We start from the raw sequence: 22,886 nt of genomic DNA, 5'->3' as shown, positions 1-22,886 counted from the left end.
CCTTCCTCCGAAGTCCGTGGACCAAGCTCAAAATAAGGAGGACGGATATAGGGCACAAAAGGCCCCATTGGCGTCGGTATTGGCGTCGGGCGACGTCGACCCAGCACCGTGTCCGGGTCAGGGCTGAACCTGGGGACGACGTTGTCCCAAGGAGCGGTCGACATCGGAAGCAGGGACGGGGAGATCAGCGCCAGTGGAGGTGTCACGAGGTCAACCGGCGTCGATCAGGGTCCAATCATGGATCCCTGGGGGGCTTGCGGCATTGGGTCCGGAGCCACCGGCGGCACCGGGGCCAGAGCCGCCGGAGATGGCAAAGCAGGAACCCCTCGCACCCTCAGCCGCGATGGGCGAGGGGAAGTCGAAGAGCGACGATGCTTCTTCAACTTCTTTTTGGAATGCTTAGACTTACCTGACCCCGAGTGCGAAGACTTAGATCCAGAAGAATGGTGATGACGATGCCGCGAGCGGTCCCTCGACCTCCCACAGGACCTCGAGTGGCGCGGAGCCGACTGCCGGACTTCAAGCAACTTTCGGGACCGTTCCGCAAAGTCTTCGGCGCCATGGCCCGGCAGTCAGGGCACGACTTGGGGTCGTGGTCGTGCCCCAGGCAGCAGAGATACACGCGGTGGGGGTCCGTCACCGACATCATGCGATGACAGTCCCCACAGTTCTTGAAACTGGGCATCCCTACGAAACCAGGAGTCAAAATACTCAAAAAGATGAGGTAAAAGGCCTCGAAAAACTCAGTCAAAAATTGACTGGGGGTACTTGCTCCTCCCAGATCTGCGCTTGCTGGTGCAGAAAAAGAAAGAACTGATGTCAGCGCGCGTGGGCGTGTCTAAGTAGCTCCAGCTATGTCATCTCGGCACCACCGACGCACGCAGAGCCGCATGACGACACCTACCGATGCACAGGGGTAATGCTGACGAAAAACTTTCCAGATCCAGTCTGACGCCTGGGGGTAATTCTAAGATAAGAAATCTATCACTATGTGTCTCTTTCAGATTTATTACCATTAGTAACACTGTAACTCATATCACCACAGTTGCCAAAACAAATGATCTGTATTACATCAAAAGTCATACTTTAAACCCAAGTGATCAAGGTTCAGCAGTTGTGGGGATGTAATATTCCAAATCCCCTTCCAAGGAAGAAAAAGCTAGTGGTGGTCATTGAACTTAGAAGCTGCCTGGCAAAAGCCTTTGCATCAATGGAGAATGCAATACACAATGGCGCCCAACAAGAAAATTCCAGTTTCATAAATCCTTGAACACTCAAATTATTTCAAGATGCGATGGCACTTTTTAGATCATTCCTTAGTTCTTCTCTTGGGCTCTATAGCGTCCTTGCTATGCAATGGTACCACAATGGAGCTGCAGCGATGCCTGTTGGATTTGTGACTCGTTCTGGGAGAACTATTGTTGCTGAAGTTGTATTAGACTACAAACTCTAAACTGATTTCAGAAAAATGAGCCTTAGATGTTAAAGGTTTTAGGATCTCCTTTATTTCTTGGACATGTTTTTTTCCCCACTACGGAACAAAAAAAGAGCTTGAAAAAATCTGCTATTATTTATGACCAGCTCATATTTCTAGAAATGTTAAGACTAATGTTGACTACAGATACTGGAGCAATTGCAACTCACAGTGGCAACTCCAGGCACCTTATACAGTGAACAAACAGGAAATGAGGATAGAGGAACAAGAAGTGACTAAAGACGAAGAAAGGTGATTATGATGGATTGGTCAGTAATAGTAATCCAGATTGGAAGGACGACATTTTGGATTGGGAAGAATTACATCACCCCAGTCACATGGTCTGGGTAAAAAGAAACCCCAACATGGAGGTAAGTTGAAGGAATGAACCTGAAATCTCAGACAGAGGATTCACGAAGTTTAAAGAAGAAGAAAACACACTTCCAACTTTCCATGGGGGAAAGGAACAGACTTTAGGAATACATTTTCTTTGTTAGCACGAGCTTGCCATCAAGCACATCTACCGCACAACCCAGAAACAAATGCCAGAGTCAGTTCCTGCTCTGAACAAATCTGAAAGCAGTCAGAGAATCCCATCCTATAAAGGACATAAAGTGCCCGCACTCGAGAGTAGCTGGATTTTTTTTTTAACTCTTTATTCACAGCTGCTTTTTTCAAACAATGACAGTATATATTCTCCACAATGCATCAGCTGGTGTTTTCTATTTTACCCTTCTAAACATACAAACCCACTTCTTCTTTTCGGTTCCCAAACGGAGAGCCATCTACAGTACAGGTAGGCCATTCACGTAGTGTAACATATCCAATATACTCTTCCGTATACAGAGGCTGCAGTGTCGTGGGATTTCAACAAATGGTTAACTCAACACCCCTATCCGTCCCTCCCCCCCCAGACAATTCCCCCCCTCCCCGTCTCCTGGTTTCTTGCGTAACCCTCAATTTCTGAACTCAGGTTATACCGGCCTTCGCGTATCATGATAAGTAGCGTGCCCCGGAACAGTCTTGCGGGTTGTGGGGGGCGGCAGGCCACACCTCTATAGTCCCTGACTACCGTTCTTTAACCCTGTGAGCTAAGCCCCGGTGCCAAGGATAGATCCATCTCTTCGAGCGCTATAAGCATGACCTCCCAGTCCTGGGATATAGGATATTTCCTATGACCTCGCATTTCCTCCCTCCAAAGGGCTGTCCCCTGTGCTCTGCCCCATTTCAATACCTCCAATCGCCATGTGTGTAATCCCGGTGCTCTCGGAGATTTCCATCTCATAGTCAATGCTCGTATTGCCAATAGCATGGCAAAGTCCAATAGCTTCAGTCTGGCTTTCTGTGGTTTGGGCCGTCTACGCAGCCCTAGGAGACAGTGCAGCGCTTCGACCGGTACTGGTAGGTTCGTGATCGTGTGGAGTACCCTGCATATTTCCGACCAGTAGTCTCAAAGTCTCGTGCAATGCCAGATCATATGGAGAAACCCAGCATCATTCTCCCCACAACGCGGGCATCTATGTGGGGCATCCAGGAACATTAGGTGTAGTCTTTTTGGGGTGAGGTAAGCCCTGTGCAATATCATCACCTGTATGAATCTGAATCTAACGTTTCGTGAGACCTTCCTAGGATGTTCCAGTGCTGCCTGCCACTCCCTCTCTGTCAGTATCCTTCCCGTGTCTTGCTCCCAGGAGTGTTTCAGTGTCGTGAGCGGAATCGCGGCATGTGCCCTGATGCAGGTGTACAGCCAGCGCACTAGGTGGCCCCCTGTGCCCATGTAATACAGTAGATGTACCAGTTCGTGTTGTGGAGGTCGAAGTCGCTGTGGCGCCCATCTGGTGCGTATGAAATGTGTGACAGTGGCGTGTAGCAAATACGATTGTGGTGGGGCACCGGTAGCCTGTTGAAAGGCGGCGTGGTCTAAAAGATTATCATCCCCGAAAAAATCACCCACATCAGTCACCCCAGCCTCCCGCCAGGGGCGTATTGTTCTACTAGTGAGTCTACCTTGTGGCGTCGGGATTCCCAATAAGGGGATATTATCCGCGTACGCTATTGTTGGAGCTGTGTATATCAGGGCCTTTCGCCAGCACGCCAAACTCGTGCGGAGGAGCGGGTGACCATCCGCAGGGATGCGGCTCCGCAGGAGTAGTAATGTATGTAGTTCACCTTTGTCTAGCCTGTCAGGTGTGTAGCCTATTTCGTGGAGGTTCCGCCCTGCCGTCCAGTAGGAGAGCCATTGAAGCTGACTGGCCAGATAGTAGCTTTTGAAATCCGGCACCCCTAGCCCTCCGTCTCTAGTCCCTAGCTGTAGTTTCCGGAGACCTATCCGGCGCCTCCCAGTACCCCATATTAGAGTGACTAGTAATGTATTAAGAGTGTCAAAGATGGACTGGGGCAAGCTGACCGGGAGATTGACAAAGAAGTACAGTATCCTGGGAAGCATCACCATTTTGGAAACTGCGATCCGGCCCATCACCGATAATGGCAACGCAGTCCAGAACCCCACCGAGCTGCGGAGCCGCGTGATAGCCTTCTTGATGTTTCCGTCTATCTGGTCTTCAGGTGTTCTGTACACCTGGATCCCCAGGTATTTGAACGTAGTCGGGGCCACTGGGATAAGGTGGGCTCCAAAGGGGATGGGATCAGGGTTTGGGATGTCCTGGAAGTAAAAACCATTGGATTTTTCCGGGTTAATGGTTAGGCCTGAGACCCTTGCAAAGTGTTGAAATATGTCGTGGATGGCCGTGTGATCCGCCTCCAGATCCCGGAGATATAGCAGAATATCATCCGCATAAATAGATATTAGGTAAGATGAGCCTCCGTTCGGGATACCCCTCTGACCTTTCGCGCGCAGTGCTATGGCCAGGGGTTCCAGAGCGAGGACAAACAGCATCGGAGACAGGGTACATCCCTGTCTGGTGCCCCTGTACACCGGTTATGTGGCTGATATGTGTCGGCCCGTGCAAGCTCGAGCCGTGGGTGCCGTGTAGAGCAGTCGGATCCATGCTATGAAGGGGTCTGGTAGCCCAAACCTCTGCAAGGTCGGAAACAAAGGCCCAGGACAGTGAATCGAAGGCCTGCCTTAGGTCCAAAGCTATACATCCTGCTCTAGGGAGGGTCTGTAGGGTTGTCGCCATGATAGCATGCAGTCTTCTCGTGTTCATTGAGGTACTCCTACCCGGGAGGAAACCGCACTGGTCTCTATGGATTAAGGTAGGGAGGTGTGCCTGAAGCCTTTGGGCTATTACTTTACTAAGGATTTTGTACTCGGTGGAGTGCATCGATAGGGGCCTATAGTTGGACATGTCAAGTTGATCCCTACCCGGCTTTGGCAATGAGACCACCAATGCCTGCATAGTGGAGTCAGGCAGATGGCCTTCCTCCAACGCCGTCCGGTACACCTTTTTTAAGACAGGCACCAGGGTGTCGGAGTAGGCTGCGTAAAACTCCACAGGGTGTCCGTCCATCCCTGGGGTTTTATTGCGGTTAAGGGATTTAATAGCGGCACGTATCTCGTGTTGCGTTATGGGTCCCTCAAGGTCCTTCCTATCGCCTACGGTCAGTGTCGGGAAGGAGAGGTCGGCCAGGAAATCAGACATCTGGCCTACATCTTCCTGCGCAGGTCGGGCATACAACTCAGTCAGGTGAGCACAGAATGCTCGATTAATGTTACTCTGTGTGCTCACCAGGGTACCGTCTTGAGCTCGAATTTGGGTAACCACCGGAGTGTCCGGGCGATCTCTTATCAGACGGGCCAACAGTGTCCCCGATCGGTCCGCCTCCGTATGCCGTCTCCGAAGGTATTCCCTGTGATCGATGACCTGGAGCGTTTCTAGTGTATCCGCGTGTTCTAGGTTTTCCCTTTGTAAGTCTGCCTGCTTTGTAGGGTCAGTCCCCACCTCCCTCTCCAGTAGCTGTAATCTGGACTCTATATCGCATAACTTCTGGTATATTTCCTGACGGGCACCAACTAGCTGTCCTATCGCTGCACCACGGATCACCACCTTCATGGCATCCCACACCACCAAGTTGGTGGAGGCGGAGTCCCAGTTGTCCGCGAAATAGCTGACCAATGTGTCAGACAAAGAAGTCCGGAAGGGGCCATCCTCCAGCAGGCGCGGGTCAAGGCGCCAGGTGGGGACCGGAGTCGGAACCCTACCCCACAAAAGACGGAATGCTAAAGGTCGGTGATCAGAGAAAGTCTTGGCCAAATATTCGGGGGTATCTACCATCGTAACCACTGAATCGGAACATAGGAACCTGTCTATCCTAGTGTGTAACCTATGAATATGCGAATAATGGGAATATTCCCTGTCCTCTGGGTGAAGTGCGCGCCATACATCCCTCAGGCCCCAGCCCGCTGCCCATGTTTGGAACAAGTCAGTCAACCTGGATACTCCTGCCATCTGTAGGGGGGTGTGTGACCTGTCCAATTCTACATCTAAGACCATGTTCCAGTCCCCCCCTATGATCCAAGGGATGTCCGCCCAGTCCGCTAATGCCAGGCCCACTCTCTCTAGGAATTTCTCATGATCAAAGTTTGGTGCATAAACACAGCCCAGGATCATCAGTGTACCATCTAAAGTGCCCTTTACGAAGATGTATCAGCCCTGGTCATCCACCCGCTTCTCTAGTGCTGTGAACGGTGTGCCATGTCAAACCCAAATTGTTGCCCCTTTAGAGAAGGCGGAGTAAGTTGTCGAAAAAATAGTGCCTCTCCACTTTTTCCGCATCTTACTGACCTCGGAGGCGGTGAGGTGGGACTCCTGAATGAAGGCAATGTGTGTGTGGTGTCTAAGCAGGAACGAGTGTATTCTATGCCTTTTCTGCACTGCCCCCAGGCCCCGTACATTCCATGTTATGATATTGTAATTACCAGTAGCGTCAGCCATAATCGTCTGGGTACGTGTACGCCGCTCGGCAGCCGACCAGCTCCGAGGCCACCGGGGGTCCCTCGATGCACTCCGCTTCCAGAATTGAGGTCCCTGGGGCCCTCAGAGCAATTAATTACAGGATTTAGCCCCAGTCGGCGCCGGAGCTCGAGCAGAGCACTCCTGCTCACATGGCCTGCTAGCCACGCCCCGAGAGTTGCTGGATTAAAAAAGACATACACACTCAAGTTCTGCTCACAGGACGGATTTCCCGCTCGCCAGTGTGCTCTGCCCTGACAGATTTAGAAGAAACCTGCAGACATCAGAACCCAGTAGAGCGACAAGGCAGAGTGGTTGTATCCAGTGTCTAGGTCTTCTCCAGTGGCGGCTGGTGAGATTTGAAAGTGGTGAGGCGAAAATAATTATTGTAGTGCACTGCTGCGAGCGAGTGTAGCGAGCGATCTGGAACAACCTACGGAGAGTTTGGGGGGGGGGGGGTTTCCCCCCGAGAAAATTTTGAAAAAGAGTGGACCAATGGTGCATTTTCAAGCAAATTTGAGAAAGCAGGAAGATTAATAAAGCAATTGTTATTTGCCTTTCTATTCCCCTGACAAGCAGCATCACACCCCTGTAAATCTCCCTTCTATGTCCATTGCCTTGTTATGTCCCTGTCAAACACCAGCACAACCTTGTATGTCTCTCTTCTATTTATTTATTTGGTGTTTTATATAGCGCAAACATGACCCTAATAGGGTATCAGAGCGCTTTACATTTACACAACTTTCCCCTTAGTACAGTTCGAATGGGAGGGAGGCAGGAAAAAACGAATAAAAGAGTAATTTCCCCCCATTTTATATAGGATGCTACTACGTCTTCTCTTTCTGTATAAATAATCATTGAGTGCTCACGCACCCTGAACACGTCCTTTCCCCACTCCAGTCACAACATCTATATATTGAGATGTTCCTACATGAAAGTAAGGGTGAGGGAGGGATGTAATTAGTAAATGCACACTGTGTCCTTTTTTTTCCAGCCCGTCCAAAGGCAGCAGGTCTGCTGAGTCATTGTGCATGAACTGCACCGACTTCTTTATCCTCCTCCTCCTCTGTTGCCGAAAAGATGCTGCCTCCCTGATCTCGGCCTCCTTCCTGCCCGAGTAGAACATCTGGGTGGCGGACCCCAGGGGGCATACAATGCTCTCTCATCCAGTCTCAGCTTTCCTTAACAGCTCCCGCCCTCATTATAAAGCAGGAGACTAGGCTCTGTTCCAGCTCTACCGGTTTCCAGAGAGTTTAGGCGGGGAGTGTGATTACAGTTCGGCTTTGTTTGTTATTTTGTTAACTTCTAAGTGCCACATCAGGGCTAGACGCACCCGGTCATCCTGGTGGCATCCTCAGACTGTTCTGGTCTTGCAGGGCAGCTTTCATGAGCTGCTCACTCTCGCAGCAATCTTCCGGGCCTCGATGACGCTGTGGGACACCTAGGGCTGGAGATGCGGGTTTCTGTGCAGCGCTCCTTGTGCCCGTGGTGGGCCTAGTTTAAATTCTAGGGAGCAGCTTCACTCCTATTTCCTGCTGACGGGGTGCTGCGGTCGCCTGCTGGTGCAGTTGTCAGGTCGCCTGCTGGTGCACTTGTCAGCACGTATCTTATCAGGGCAGTGCTGGCACAGGTGGTATGATAGCTGCGTGGGATGCAGACCAGTCTCTGTGCAGGGACAGAGGTGTCAGCAGGAAGGAATCAGTGGGGATGCCGTTTCATGCTACGGCTTCTGCAGCTCTCTCCTTCCTCTTAGGGGGAACAAAGGATAGCGCAGGGCTGACAATACCAGTGCGGACCTCTCACAGAGGTGCCTGCAGCAACTCTAAGTGCAAACCGCAAAAGCTATAAACCAGCGAAATGACGCGGTAATGACTAGATAATCCCAGCTGGTCAAGTAGGCGTCAATTCAAGCCCTAATAAACGGAATAACACATGCTTTATTTGTGGTTAAACCTGCACGCATATGTTGCTAGCAGTTGGATTTACCTTCAATACACAGAATATTTCAATGCATCGAATGCAAAGCATCAACCAGCCTAAAACACACGGGCTACCACAGACCTTGCATCCAAAAATCAGTGACAAAGTGTTGTGGGTGAATGCAAGTTTGTAGTGGCAAATCATTGGTAGAAAGCAGGCAGAGCTTTTTACAATAGGGCACATTTCTACAGTTCTGCAGTACAGGCAGCTCGCGCTCGCCAGTACGTCAGCCTGCACATGGAAAGTTGCGGCTGGCATGATTTGCGGGATGGGAGGAGGGGTTGGCGCCGGGTGAAGTTTGCGCTGCGGGATGGTCGGTGGGGTGGGGAGGGTGTTTGAAAATAAGATAAATAACTTACCTTGCTAGTCTCGCGCCACCTCCGTTCCTGGCTGGGTGACAGTCCCGCCAGGGTTTCCTGGAACTGTCTGGAAGGAAGCATGTATACTCCCTCCCCTACCTTAACCCAATCACAATGCTGCAATGGCAGCGTTGTGATTGGTGCAGAGTCCCGGGCGGCGCCTTACCGGGCACCTGTTGGAACGCCATTTTCTCTATAGAGAAAATGTAGAGTGCGCATGACTGATTTGGTCAGCCCCAGGGCCGACCAAGCAGTAAGGGCAGTCAGAGTGGTGAAAGCCACTCCTCCCCGACCCGCCCACCAGGCCGCCCGCAACCAGGCTCCCGCCTCCAACCAGGCATACCAGTGCAGTCTGCTTTCTCGTGGCGCGAGAAGTGGAAAATAAAATGGTATTTAGAATATCATTTTATTGTCTGCTTCTCGCACTGCGAGAAAGCAGTGGGGCGGCACTCTGACGCCCTAATGGAGTGGCCGCCATTGGCTCTCATTCCATTCCTTTCCCCAATTTCTACTACTGCCAAACAGGCCAGGTTCCAGGCATTTTTATTTGGGTGGGCCAATGGTGCATTCGGGTGGGCCACTGCGGGCTCGATTTGTCGCATATATGTCTAGGCAGGCCTGCTTCAGGGCCCTCCTTTATCTCTTCTTAGTCTTACAAGGCCCAGTAAAACGCACTCTTTCCCAAATCTCTTTCTAAATGTGATCACTCTCAAAAAGTGTTTGTGATGGGTGTTGACAGGGGCAGAAGAGAGTGTTGCTCTCCTTGGATTCGGAGCACATTACAAGGCTAATGCTTTCTGACAACTTCTTGAGACTATACATTAAGATACACATTGAGAAAACCTGTGAATACTCATGGCATTGCAACCTTCTAAAATGTGACAGCAGATATAATGCTCTCTTATCTTTCCCACCACCCCCGTATAAAATGCTTTTCTGGTTAGTTCCTTGAGCAAAACAACAAAACCAAAACATCCTTACCTGTTTTGAAGCAATAAGACAACTCTATGGTACAAGAGGCACCGCTGATTGGTGATTGTGTGTGTCTGTCTGCAAATCTTTATCAAGTGCTGCAATAAATAAAAGGAAACTTGGTGAAATATATTCACATTAAATTCTATGGCATAAATATAAAACACAGTTTGAACAAATATTACTTGTATCTAATTTGTTTAACTATACGGCCAAAAAGATTGACACAGTGCACTTGATAAGTGAGGTTTACCAGTTTAATAAAGCAGAATTTTCTGTAAAAACGTTTACTTGCATTACCAATTCACAAGCTTGACTCGTAGATAAAACAAGCATTTAGAAGGCTAATATGAAAGTCATTCTTGATTATTTGGCGATTGTGTGAGTTTCCAGTTTTGGGCCTGGGCAAGTGAGTAAATGTGAGAATGAATTAAATGGTGGACGAACAAACTGATAATGAGTGCTTGGATAAAAAAATAAGAGAAGAATGAGTAAGGGCATTGATGGGTGAATGAATTGGAGACTGCTTGGGTTAGTGCACAGATGAATGAGTGTCTTGACTTGAGTGCATGTTCATAACTGCCCAACCACTCAGCAATAAGAGCAAGTTAACACTGTCACCATCACTTATTAAACCTGTAAAAATGTTCTGATACGCATCATCACTCGTGCAGTTTGCGGCATGCAGATGCTACAGAATAGCTTACATTTTATCCTGAAAAGCACTATTCTCTTTAATGTCACTTGTTTTTGAGTTAGAAAATACTTTTTTAATCAACGTTTACAGCCAATAAATGCGGTTGCATGTATTTTCTTGGATAGAATTCCATGGGATAGTTGTCAACAGTTAATCTCCGGTATACAACTTCGTAGGGCATTCAATCTTTATTTTGTGGGCAATGATCAGAGTTACGTGCCCTTCATCTTTGGACCTTACAGGAAGACTCAGGTATTCGGCATTTAGATCTCAATTCAATCATCTCTTAAATCTACCTTTGACAAGCGGTGGTAAAGAATTTCCCACTGATACATCAATACTTTTGAACGCTGGAATGTTTTTGGGTGCATTTCTTGCTAATTTACTAAGGGAGTCAGCATTAACCTAGGCAACAATGTTTCACTTCCATATGAAAAACATCTTCACAGTAGAATCCTCTGCTCACAAGATCTCTAACTGCTGCCCTTTTTCCGAAGAGTGCGATCCGCTAACCACTCTGGAACATGTTAAATAGTTTGGATCAGAGTTCAGGTGTGGATTAGATACGCAAATTTGACACTGTATTCTCAATAAACCCCCAAATGTCTTCTATACTTTCAGGTTTATTAACTTTTGAAACCTTTACTGTCCTCCTTTTTATGAATTTCCTTTGTATTCTCTAAGATGTGTACTTGTTTTCAACTTGAATCGTTTCACTATTGAGCAAACAATGAGCGCTTGCAAATTCACATTCCAGCTCACTTTTTTAACCGATACCAGCAATCTTTGTAGTGTGTTTGCGCTTCAGCATGATCAGAGATAAATGTCTGCACATCAAGTGTAAATAAAGCAACCCTATGGAAGCCTGGTGCTCTGTTGTACTAAAACAACTACAGCTATACAACCTAACCGTGACGTCAGATTGAATGTTCCTTTGCGATTTCTGGGTACATCCTTGGCTAACCTCCGGCAGTCTGTTAGAGATTCTCCTGTTCATAATGATGTCCTTTCAATAATTGTATCAGGCTGTATGAGAATTGCAGCAGTCTTGAATAAATGCCTTTTTACGTCTCCCAAAAAAGTCTGCAGTTGGTCGGTTTCAGGCTGCATAATCGTCCAATCCCTAGACCGCATGCCACTGCCTGAAGAATAAACGTTTGAGTTTTTTTGTTGGTACACTGGGCTACTTGCAATCACCTCCTTTTACTCTGGGACAACATATTTTCTTTCAATGACGGAGCGAGATCTGTAGTCCTGCTAAAACCTTCAAACCTCAAGGTGAGTCAAACAGGTTTACTGGCCTTTTCTATCCACGCAACTCAGTTACACAAGACGTTCATTTGAACTTCATGTTACACTTCACCTAAAGCCTTCTCATTCCCATTCAATGGCCAAGCAGCAAATATTTTTACTGGTGGGGTAATTTCTCCCATTGGTGGATACCTGACTCAATCAACATAAAATGAGGCATTTGAGAAACTCTTGACTTGCTCTACTGCCAAACAAAGTGGCATCTGTTCACACAACTTATAACCTGCCATAATACCCTCTATAATTCTCAAAACACCCCTTTATCTCTTCACTGGCAAATAATATCTTCAGTCCTTAAATTCCTGTGCACATCCATACCCGACGATTTGTGGTGTATTCATTCCTTAACAAACTGCATCCCCTCCTTATTCGAGCAAATACCCTCTGCTAAATCACAGATGCTTCGCACAAGAGTGGAATGAATATATGTAATCAACAAATTCCTTTGGTTAGTGATGGAGCGAGATAGAAAACAAAATTTTGTTTAAACTCGCAAAGTCACATTTCCATAACATGAATAAAATTATTAATGATTTGTGATATGTCGTGCTAATACAACCTAGATTAAACTTTACACGTGGGGGGACTAACATGTGTGCTCATAAACGTGCATAAATGTTGCATCTTTTTGTTCGTGCAAAATAATAAAATAATTTATTGTTTTCGTTTTTGTCATTACTAACTGCTGCATATTTAAATTAAGCATGTGCTTGTTTTGCTTTTTCTTGTCTGCGTGATGTCATTTCTACTATACTTGGTGCATATGGGTCTCATTGAAAAACGGAGACTGGTAAATATAAACGCTGCTTTATTTGTTTGCAATGGCTAGGTAACATTTTGATTAATCGGGTGGGTTAATTAATTAGTAAACCATGGGGTGGATACAGAAAATACTTTATTTCTTACATTAATACTTTTCTTGTGTTTGTTTTATACTAGAAATCATAAGTTGCCTGCTTTTGAGGCCTAGCTATTTGAGTCGCAAAATAAAAGCTGATCTGAATTTCTGCAGAAAGTCACGAGACGCCCATTCTGAATTAAAACGTTTATTGAAGCTGCATTCACAAAGCAAAAACTGATGAGCTGACATCATTCTGTCGGACATGGCCAAGGTCGAAAGTGAACTTTTTGTCAGTCCTTAACTTGGCATCCGCGGAAGTTGCACTGAAAGACTATGGAAGCTGCGAGGATGACTTAAAACAAAGTTGCAAATCGCAGGAAGCCTCTGGCTTCACGTGGAAGAGACAATGGTCTTTGTAAGACATGATTTTGTGGAACTTTTTAAGAATCGGGTGACATGTCACTTGTCACTCTCAGCCAATGGGACGTCGAGTAATTCTGAAAACTTTCCTTTGCTAGTTTAGTTAGCGTAGAAAGGTATAAAAAGTCATGCCCTTAGGGTTGGGCTGGCTGCTGCTTTCTGACTTTCCGATGAGGGTGATGTGCTGCTGGACTTTGCGTGGAGCACGTAAGAATCCTCAAAGAACTTTTACTTTAATTTCTGTCTATTTAGCTCAGTTAGGGAAATAGGTTTTAGAAATGCTAAACTTTATATAATTTCTTTAAAATGATTCAATTGCTTAAATTGTACTTTTCTTATTTCTTACTATCATGCTTGCTTTATTGCAAATAAATTTCATTTATAAAACTTACAACATATATACCATAATTTAGAAAATAAAATCTTACTTTTGACAAACAAGCTGGTCTTGGTTATTTAGAAGTATAGGTTACCTTTAGCTAGATCACGTCGCCTATAGTGGTCATTTAAATGATTGGGTTTTATTCTAATGACAATATTCTTTCTGCAAATGTATAAAATGTTTATAGTTTGTAAATAATGTGTATATAGATTTATTTGACCACCTGATTCAGTAGGCCCAAAAATATATCAGGTTCATAAATGGGTCCATGTATAGTTTAGAATTTTGTTTATAGGTTATGAAATTGGGTAGCGTAGTTTATGATATATTTTCTATAGCCCGCTGGATCAATTATCTGGTAGCAGAAATTGATGGTTGCTAAGCGGTAACCAAGGTAACATGTTGGTTGCTAAGGATTGCGTCATGGTATGCAAATAGGATTAATGTTTTAACACTCGTTAAGTTCGTTTTTCGTGCCTATCTGTAAGCTATACCGGTATAGATTGTGTGGCGAGAAATTAGTCACGCAAGCCATCTGTTCGTTTGTAGTGATATCGCCGAGTATCACAAGAGGTATCGCCGTGTACCATAGTGTTGTCGCCGAGCAGCACAGTTTTAGGGCTAGGTCTGAATCTTGTATAGTGAGGATTTTCTAAGAAATCAAAGCAGCATGAGAATAGGGACAAAGCGCCTTCCATAAAACTCACTGTGATGAGAGTAATAGTTATATCCAAGCTTGAGTGAAGGGTAAAATTTAACGTCGGTGCATGATTATCTATAAACAGGTTAGAGTCCTGTACGGGTACATGTTTCATATCTATAAACAGGTGAGAGCCCTGTACGGATAACGTCGTTATTTTGCTAACGGTGCATGATTTCTATAAACAGGTGAGAGTCCTGTACGGATTTCGTGTGTGTTTGAATTTAGGGAATTTTCCGTGTAAAAGTGCGAGTTTGAATTGTATTTTATGTTCAAGTGGAACTCTTAGAACTTTCACTTCGCGGTGGGTTCAGAGCAAAGCGAGTTCATAATTATACTTGCTTGAAGGGTGGGGTAAGGTTACTCTACTGACAATTGAATATTATCCTTAGTGTGAATAGCGCCGTCTATTCCGAAGTGTGGATACTTGAATGTATGTAAACTATCCTAATTAGTGAAACGAACAGATGTTGTCTTTATAAGTCATTGTTAAGAATTAATTTACACTGAAAAGTGTTCTTAAAATGGCGCTGTGAAAAGATTTTGTGAAGGAGGGGTAAGCGCCAGGAGTGAGAAGCGAGAAACCGCAGCTGCTGTGTACGTCACAGAGCCGCGCTGGGATTGGGTGACCTACGTCACAAGCTGTATTCTGATTGGCTCCTGAGTCTCTGACGGCCTGTGAGCTGATTGGTCCTTAGGAAAATCTCCAAAATTATTGGTCGAGCTGAAAAGTGACACAGCTCAACTGCCATTGGCTTGTTGGTGTGTTTCGCGCACGGATTGGTTGTTTTGCGGAACATCCCGGAAATATTTTACGAACGATTTTGTGAATTAAATTTAACTTTTAAAAATGAGTTATCATTTTAAACATGTTGAGAAAAAGACAACATTATTTCAGAAATTTAAGAATTTATTTTCACCTGACAAGAAAATCGAAACGCGAGGTGGTAAACTACTTCATAAGTATAAAACACCTGCAGCATACATGGAAGGTGAATACGGATATCATACTGTCTTATGGTTCGACAGTTGGAAACGTTATACTAAAAACGATGGTGTTTTGGCTTGGCCTGATGATGGTTCATTTAATGTAAGAGTTTTAAGAAACTTACGAGAGAAAATGAATGCTCTTGTTCCAAAACCGAGACCAACTCAATTTGAAGCTTTAGTTGAGTGGGAAGATGAGATGTATCAGTTACAAAGAGAAGCTAGTGGAATTAAAAGACCTTCTAAAAATCCATCATGGAAAAGAGAAACTCATGAAGATAGATTACGAATGTGGAGACAGGGAAACATGAGTGAAGGATTGTATTTAATTCATGAAATGGTAATGGGTTCTCCTACAGGAAAATCTATGGAAAGTGAATCTGAGGATGCAATTATGGAAGAAATATATACAACTGCTAAAAATAAACAGCCTAATCAGCCTTTGAGACCTCCTAGATCATGGTCTACTCCGGTGGTTTCTACTGAAACTTCACCGAGTGCACCTCCAATTAATGAAGCTCCTAAACTTTATCCAAATAATTGTGAAATCACTGAAACTCCTAGAAGACCAGAATTTGAGAATGCTCGAAATGAGGGTAGACATTTTTCAATGACTCCAAGAGCAAGGGAACCTCCAAAAGATTATACAAGAGAAACAAGAAATGTTGAGGATGATGATTATAATGAATACTTAAGGTCTAAAGAAGAATTAATTAAAAGAATGACAAAAGGCATGGAAGCTGTCACAGTTCCAGTAACAATAGGTCCTGTTCAGCCTGTATTTGATCAAAGAAATACAAACAAAACTGGATTAACTATTCCTTTAAATACAGAAATTCAAAAGCCTGCTGAAAAATTTTATTCAGACTTGACTGAATTAAACACTTCTAGATCGAGAATGCCTGATTTAACTTTTAATGAGGATTTATCTCCAAAAACACCAATGGGTGCTATGTCAGATGTAGGAAGTCCTGAAGTCAGGGTAACTACACCAAAGCTTGATGTGGCCAAATTAAAAGCGAATATTGAAGAATTAATAATTGGAACAATTGGCCCAGATAGTTTAAATTACTATCGAGATGATGAACTATTATTCATTTGCAAAAGTATTCAATGGAAAACGAAAAATAAATATGATCAATTAGAGGATCTAGCTGCAGAACTTGAAATCGATGTGAGTAAACAAAAGAATTTTGCAAAACATTACAGATTAGATTTCTCAGAAAGCGACATTGAGAGTTTGAACTCAATGGGAAGAATAGTTCACATTAAAGATTTGATTGTCTATATCAAAAAGCTAGGAGAACTGAACAAATGGAGAGTTAAATGGACCAAAAGAAAGGAAGATGAAAGATTAGAAAGAATGTCAAAACAATTTCCAATGAGAGAAGTTGCAAGTGGAGGATATGTTCATGTCCCATGGTCGAGACAGGACATTCTGTTATTCACAAATGACTTTCCTAAATTAAGAGAGAAACCTGTTGAGTGGTACAGGCAAGTCGATAGATTTATCAAAATGTCAAAAGTTCTGTGGATTGATTTGGATGGATTTTTTGACATTGTTGTTCCATCTGATCTTTGGACAGAATGTAAAATTTCTATTAGTTGGCCAAAAACAGAACCTGAGCGAATTAAAGAAACAGGTGCCCCAAATCCACTTGTAATGGATTTTTATGAGAAAGTAATTGTTTGGATGAAAAACAAAATTCCACCCAAAGAAGTTGATTGGGTTAAAATAGAAAGAACAGAGCAGGAAACAAAAGAATCAGTTCATTCTTTTTATGAAAGACTACTGTTAATCTTTAAACAATACAGTGGTTATGAAAAATTAGATGAGAAAGACATGAGTCATTTTATCTATAGATTTGTTTATGGACTAAAGCCTGAAATTGGAGAAATGATCAGAACTAGCATTGTCGGATGGCAAGCACTATCTATTGATGATATTCTGAGAAAGGCAAAATATTGTAGCGATGAATTAGAAGTAAAACAGAAGAAGCTAAAAGAGAAAGCCATGTGGGCACAGGTAAAAGTGGCTGAGCAACAGATTGCCAGCATGGGAAATAAGAACACTAATTTTGTTCAAACTGGAAATACGAACCAGATACAAGGAAAGTTTAAAGGTAATAATTTCCAAAAGAAATTTAGCCCAAAGATAGAAGAGCTGAAACAAAGATTACCTTGTTTTAATTGTGGCGAAATTGGACATTGGAGGGACGAGTGTCCTCATCCTCCTAGAAACTTAAAGAATCCCTTATTGAATCCACAGATGCAGAATGGTGTTAACGTGCAGCAACAGCTACAGATGCAACAGGGGTTAAATGAATTTAATATTCAGCGACAATTACAACAACAGCAACAACAACAGGTGAATAATCGACAGGACCAGTTGCCACAACCACCTTTTCCGAATTGTGGGGGAGTTCAAAAATATAATCCAAACGTGGGATTTCAGGGATGTGAACAGGTAATAAAACCACAAAAACAGCAAAAGCAGCAAAGGGTTCAAATGCAAAATGCTTCACAACAGTTTTTATTAACAGAAAGCCAAGACAGTGATTCTGATAATTATTGCTGACGGTGCCCGAGAGAGGAGGAAGAGTGTGTTGTTGGAGCCACTCTTGAGGTTGACCAGTCTGGTCCTTATGTAAACGGGAAAGTTAATGATGTAGACATCACTTTTCTAGTGGACACTGGTGCTACCCGTTCTACTGTTAGATCAGTGGAAATTGAAAACCTACCTCTCTCTGGGGATACCATCCAAGTTGTCGGAGTAAGTAATCAGCAAATTAAAACAGACTTAACTGATCCAGTACCAGTTGAAATTGGAAATTACAGAGACAAACACAGATTTGTGGTTTGTAATAGTAGTCCAGTAAATCTATTAGGTAGAGACATCCTATGTAAAATGAATTGCAGAATATATTGTTCTCCTGAAGGAGTTGAGTTACAAACAATGGAAGAAGATGGTTTGTACAGAATGACAATGATGATGATGGAAGCAGAAGAAACAAAATTGTTTCCTGCATTTGAAGAAAAAGATTTACCTGAAGAGCTAAAAGAAACAGTGAAATCTGAAATATGGGATTTTACTGGGAATGAGATGGGTCTGATGAAAAACGTAGATCCTGTTAAAATTGCATTGAAGCAGGGAATAGAATTTCCAAACACTCCACAATATAAAATGAAAACAGAGACAATTGAAGGTATTACACCTGTAATTGAAAAATTAATCAAGCAAGGTGTATTGGAAGAAATGAAGAGTAGCTCTTGTAATTCACCAATTATGGGAGTTAAAAAGGCTAACGGAACATTTAGGATCGTACAAGATTTGAGAAAGGTTAATCAAATTGTCATTCCATGTTGTCCTGTGGTTCCAAATCCAGCAGTGATTCTATTTCAGATTCCATATGATGCTGAATGGTACACAGTCATTGACCTTTGCAATGCATTCTTTACTGTTCCTCTACACCCAGACAGTTATGAAATCTTTGCTTTCAGATTCCAAGGTAAGACCCTTGGATGGACAAGAATCCCTCAGGGCTATACAGAAAGTCCTTCAATCTTTAACGAACTGTTAAAAAGATCATTAGAAGATTTAGACTTACCAGGTAGGTCTACGCTGGTGCAGTATATTGATGATTTGTTAATAGCTGCAAAGACAAGAGAAAATTGTGTAACAGACACAATAATTCTGTTAAATCGCCTTGCAGAAGAAGGACATAAAGTGTCCCCAGCAAAACTACAGTTTTGCAAACAGGAAGTGAAATATCTTGGTCACAGAATTGCAAAGGGAAAAAGACAAGTAACAATAGAGAGAATAAAAATGATTCAAGCAATGTTACCGCCAAGAACACAAAGACAGGTCAGAATGTTCCTGGGAATGGTAGGTTACTGTCGACAATGGATAAGTGGATTTTCGGTAATTGCGAAACCACTACAAAGACTGACCAAATCAGATGTAAAAGATCCAATTATTCTCAATGATGTTGAGATGGAATCTTTTGAAAACTTGAAAAAGAGCTTATGCCAAGCTCCTGCTTTGGGTATGCCAAATTATGAGAAAGATTTTGAACTGTATTGTAGTGAGAGAGAAGGATGTGCATTATCTGTGTTAATTCAGAGACATGGAAATTTAAAGAAACCTATTGCATATTTCTCTGCAGTTCTTGATCCAATTGCAAAAGCATTACCAGGTTGTTTGAAAGCAGTCGCAGCTACAAGTACTAGCCTTGAACAAAGTGAAGGAATCATTATGGGATTTCCTGTGAAAGTTTTTGTGCCTCATTCAGTTGAAATATTACTGACAAGAGGTAAGACTCAACATTTAACAAGTAGTAGATTGACAAAGTATGAGAAAATCATACTAGGAGCAGATAATGTTTCGATTTCAAGATGTTTGAATCTGAATCCTTCTACATTACTGCCTGATTCAGAAATCGTTAATGACATTGAGACAGAACATGAATGTTTAGATGTCATGGAATTCTGCACAAAACCAAGAAAAGACATCAAAGACAGACCTTTGCCTGAATCGGATTTTGTCTACTTTGTAGATGGCTCATGCTTAAGATCCGAAGGTGGTGTCTTGAAAGCTTCATACTCAGTTTGTACAGTCGAAAACATTAAAGAAGCATCATGTCTTGAAGGAGTTCGTTCAGCTCAAGTAGCTGAATTGATTGCTTTAATTCGTGCATGTGAAGTATCAAAGGATATAAGAGTTACCATCATTACTGATAGTCAGTATGGGTACGGAGTTGTGCATGATTATGGACAACTCTGGTCACAGAGAGGATACATGACATCAACAGGGTCACCAATTAAAAATGCAGTTTTCATTAGAAGATTAATTGAAGCAATACAATTGCCAAAAGAAATTGCCATAGTCAAGTGTGCAGCGCACACTAGAGGAACTGATTATATTTCCAAAGGAAATGCCTTCGCAGATGAAACAGCAAAGTACTGCGCAAGGAAAAATTATTCTTACAATCGGAATAGAAGTACAGAAACTGATTCAAATTCATTAATGCTAACAACTATTGTAGAAACATGGAATGAGATTAGAGATTTACAAAACGAAGCAGATGATGAAGAAAAAGACCAGTGGTTAAGATCAGATTGTAGACAACGTGATGAAGATGGAGTGTGGGTTTACAAAGATGGCAGAGTAGTTTTACCAAATTGCATGATTTCTGACATGGCCAGATTATATCATGGTCCTGCACATTTAGGAAGAGATTCTATGGTCAGACTGTTTAAAGAAACATGGTTCAATACCAAGTTTAGAACCATTGCAGAATCTTTTTGTCAAAGGTGTTTATCATGCCAACAAATGAATCCAAACAGAAAATCAGTGGTGGGGACAGGAATAATTGGTCGAGAGGGTGGTCCCTTCACCAGGTTACAAATAGATTTCATTGAAATGCCCTTACACAACTGTTTGAAATATGTACTTGTAATTGTATGCTTGTTCTCAAGGTGGGTAGAGGCTTTTCCTACACGACATTGTGATTCAATTACAGTAGCAAAACTAATGCTCAGAGAAATCATCCCAAGGTACGGTTTTCCAGTCACTATTGAGAGTGATGGAGGAAGTCATTTTGATAATAAACTGTTGAAGTTAATTTGCGAAGCTATGAGTATTGAGCAGAAAATACACTGTGCATACAGACCAGAGGCATCAGGTGTAGTTGAACAAATAAATGGAACTATCAAAAACAGAATTGGAAAAATGTGTCTAGAGACAGGAGTGAAGTGGACTGATGCTCTTCCACTTGTTTTGATGTCAATAAGAAGTACACCAGATAAAAAGACAGGTTTGAGTCCTCATGAAATTTTGATGGGAAGAGTTATGAGGCAAGCTTTTGTACCTGTAGGTAAACTGTTGAGCATAAATGACAGTGCAATTTTGGATTACTGTAAAAGGTTATCTGATATGGTAACTTCTGTGTCTAATCAGGTGGGAACTGAAGCACAATCAAATGACAAAGTTTTGACACATGATTTGAGACCTGGAGACTGGGTCAGAACGAAAGTACATCGGAGGAGGAATTGTCTATCTCCTAGATGGCAGAAACCTAGGCAGGTAATCTTGATCACTACTAATGCTGTAAAGTGCAGAGGATTGAAGCGCTGGATTCATCCAAGTCATACTATTCCAATACCAACTCCTGAGAGTTCTGATGTTGAAAGTGATACCACAGATGACTCTGATTCTGAAGCAGAAGACAGAACAGAAGGTGAAGTAATTCCAGATTCTGAAGATCGACAAGAAAGTCGACATCTGGAAACTGTGCCAGTGAATGGAAATCTGACAAGAAAAGACTTAGAAATAATTGAAATAGATTCTGAAGGTGAAGAGAATCTGCTAAAAGGAAAGATAACTGAGGATTCGGTTGTCTATATTGAAGACAGAGAAGCTGAACCAAAAGAAGTTTCAGACCAGGAGAGTATCGAAAGGCAGAGAACAAGCTCTGAAGTAAGGAACAAAATTCCGAAATCTGGGAAGCTAGAGGTAATTGAGGAAGAGGAGGAGAACGAATTACCGAGTACCAGTGATGGAAGACAAAGTGAAGTTCCTGAAGGAGTGAAATTGCCGAATAGAGAAGTTCCTGAGTCAATTGAAATTTCAGACTACGAAACTGAAGAAAGTGACGTGGAAGGTGGAAGTGAAAACAGAAAGAAAAGGACTTGGAAATCTGAATCGAATAATTCTGAACCAAAGAAAAAGTACGTGAGAAAAGCAGACTACTGGCCTGGTGGAAGATTGAGAGTGAGATTGATTAAAAAGCCAATAGAACAAGTTGAAGAAATCAGTAGTCAAAAGAGTCCTGGAAAAGAGGTTGGAGTTGGAAGGAAAATAGAAGTGATATCAAGAAAAGGGAAGAGAATAATTAGACCAAACCAGAAATACAAGTCTCCTGAGTGGACTTACTTAGTGATTCCACCTGTTATAGACATATATGATAGTAGTGAAGAAGAAAACAAAATCCAAGAAATTAGTGACAATGATTGAAGTACAAATTATTAAATTGGCATAAGGCTGAAGAAATCCTGTTAGTTGACACAAGGTCGAAGAAAAACTGTCTAGTAGAAGAAAAACTTATGTATGACATAAGGTCGAAGAAGTCTTGTTTAGGGTTATAAAAAGAAAAATATATTTTAAAAGGGGGGTGTATATAAATTTTAAAATTTATTTTTAATTTTTATTTTTATTTTGAGGCTAAAACTAACCTGAAAATGCCTTACATTAAGGAGAGCACTTCAAAATGCTCTGTTTTTAAAAGATGCTGTAAGATGACTCTGGTGTGTCTGCTCATTTTAGTTCTGCTCTGGTTGGTACTAGCTGTGATTATACCTTTAGAAATGAATAGAGAATTACACAAAGTTAACATAACAAGCAAAGCTCTAGTTAGCCAAACTAAACATAGTGCATCTGCTAAAGTAATTGATCATCAGCCTAACATTCATCAAGATAAATCAATAGGTGATTTTTCAAGCAATACTTTCACAAAGCTTTTGAGTGAATATGTAAAGGTAATGGATGCAAAGGATTGTTATGTATGCGTTAAGTTGCCCGCTTCTGTTTCTGAGGGAGTAACATATAATATGCTTCCTCTCACTTATGCTGTTACATGTAGTGTATTAACTAGTTTATTTTATCAAACTGGTCGTTTAGAATATTACTATTCAAATTATGATGAGATTTTTGCTAATGTCAAGATTGATAATGCTTTAAATAAGCATAAGAAAGCTAAACAATTGAGAGAATATTTCCTTGTTACTAACGAACTCACTTATGAGTATGCTTACAAGAATAATCTAACATGTAAATTAAGTGCTGAAGGGAA

The 22,886-nt window shown here is 42.7% G+C and overlaps 1 protein-coding gene across 2 annotated transcripts in view; it reads right to left on the bottom strand.

Annotated features, from left to right (window-relative positions):
- The window catches only part of LOC144829326 (protein AF-10-like), a 1,339,974-nt gene that overhangs the window by 11,090 nt on the left and 1,305,998 nt on the right, over positions 1 to 22,886 (bottom strand). For both annotated transcript variants that reach the window (XM_078688368.1, XM_078688367.1), the window contains exon 13: positions 9,708 to 9,796. In XM_078688368.1, the coding sequence (XP_078544494.1) occupies positions 9,732 to 9,796 (65 nt within the window). In that variant the 3' untranslated portion in view covers positions 9,708 to 9,731. The remainder of the gene's footprint in view (positions 1 to 9,707; positions 9,797 to 22,886) is intronic.

Source organism: Lissotriton helveticus, chromosome 4_1 (genome assembly GCF_964261635.1).
Source record: "Lissotriton helveticus chromosome 4_1, aLisHel1.1, whole genome shotgun sequence".
Classification (NCBI taxonomy): domain Eukaryota; kingdom Metazoa; phylum Chordata; class Amphibia; order Caudata; family Salamandridae; genus Lissotriton; species Lissotriton helveticus.
The sequence above is the reverse complement of the archived record's forward strand: the minus strand, read 5'-3'. Positions and strand labels throughout refer to the sequence as shown.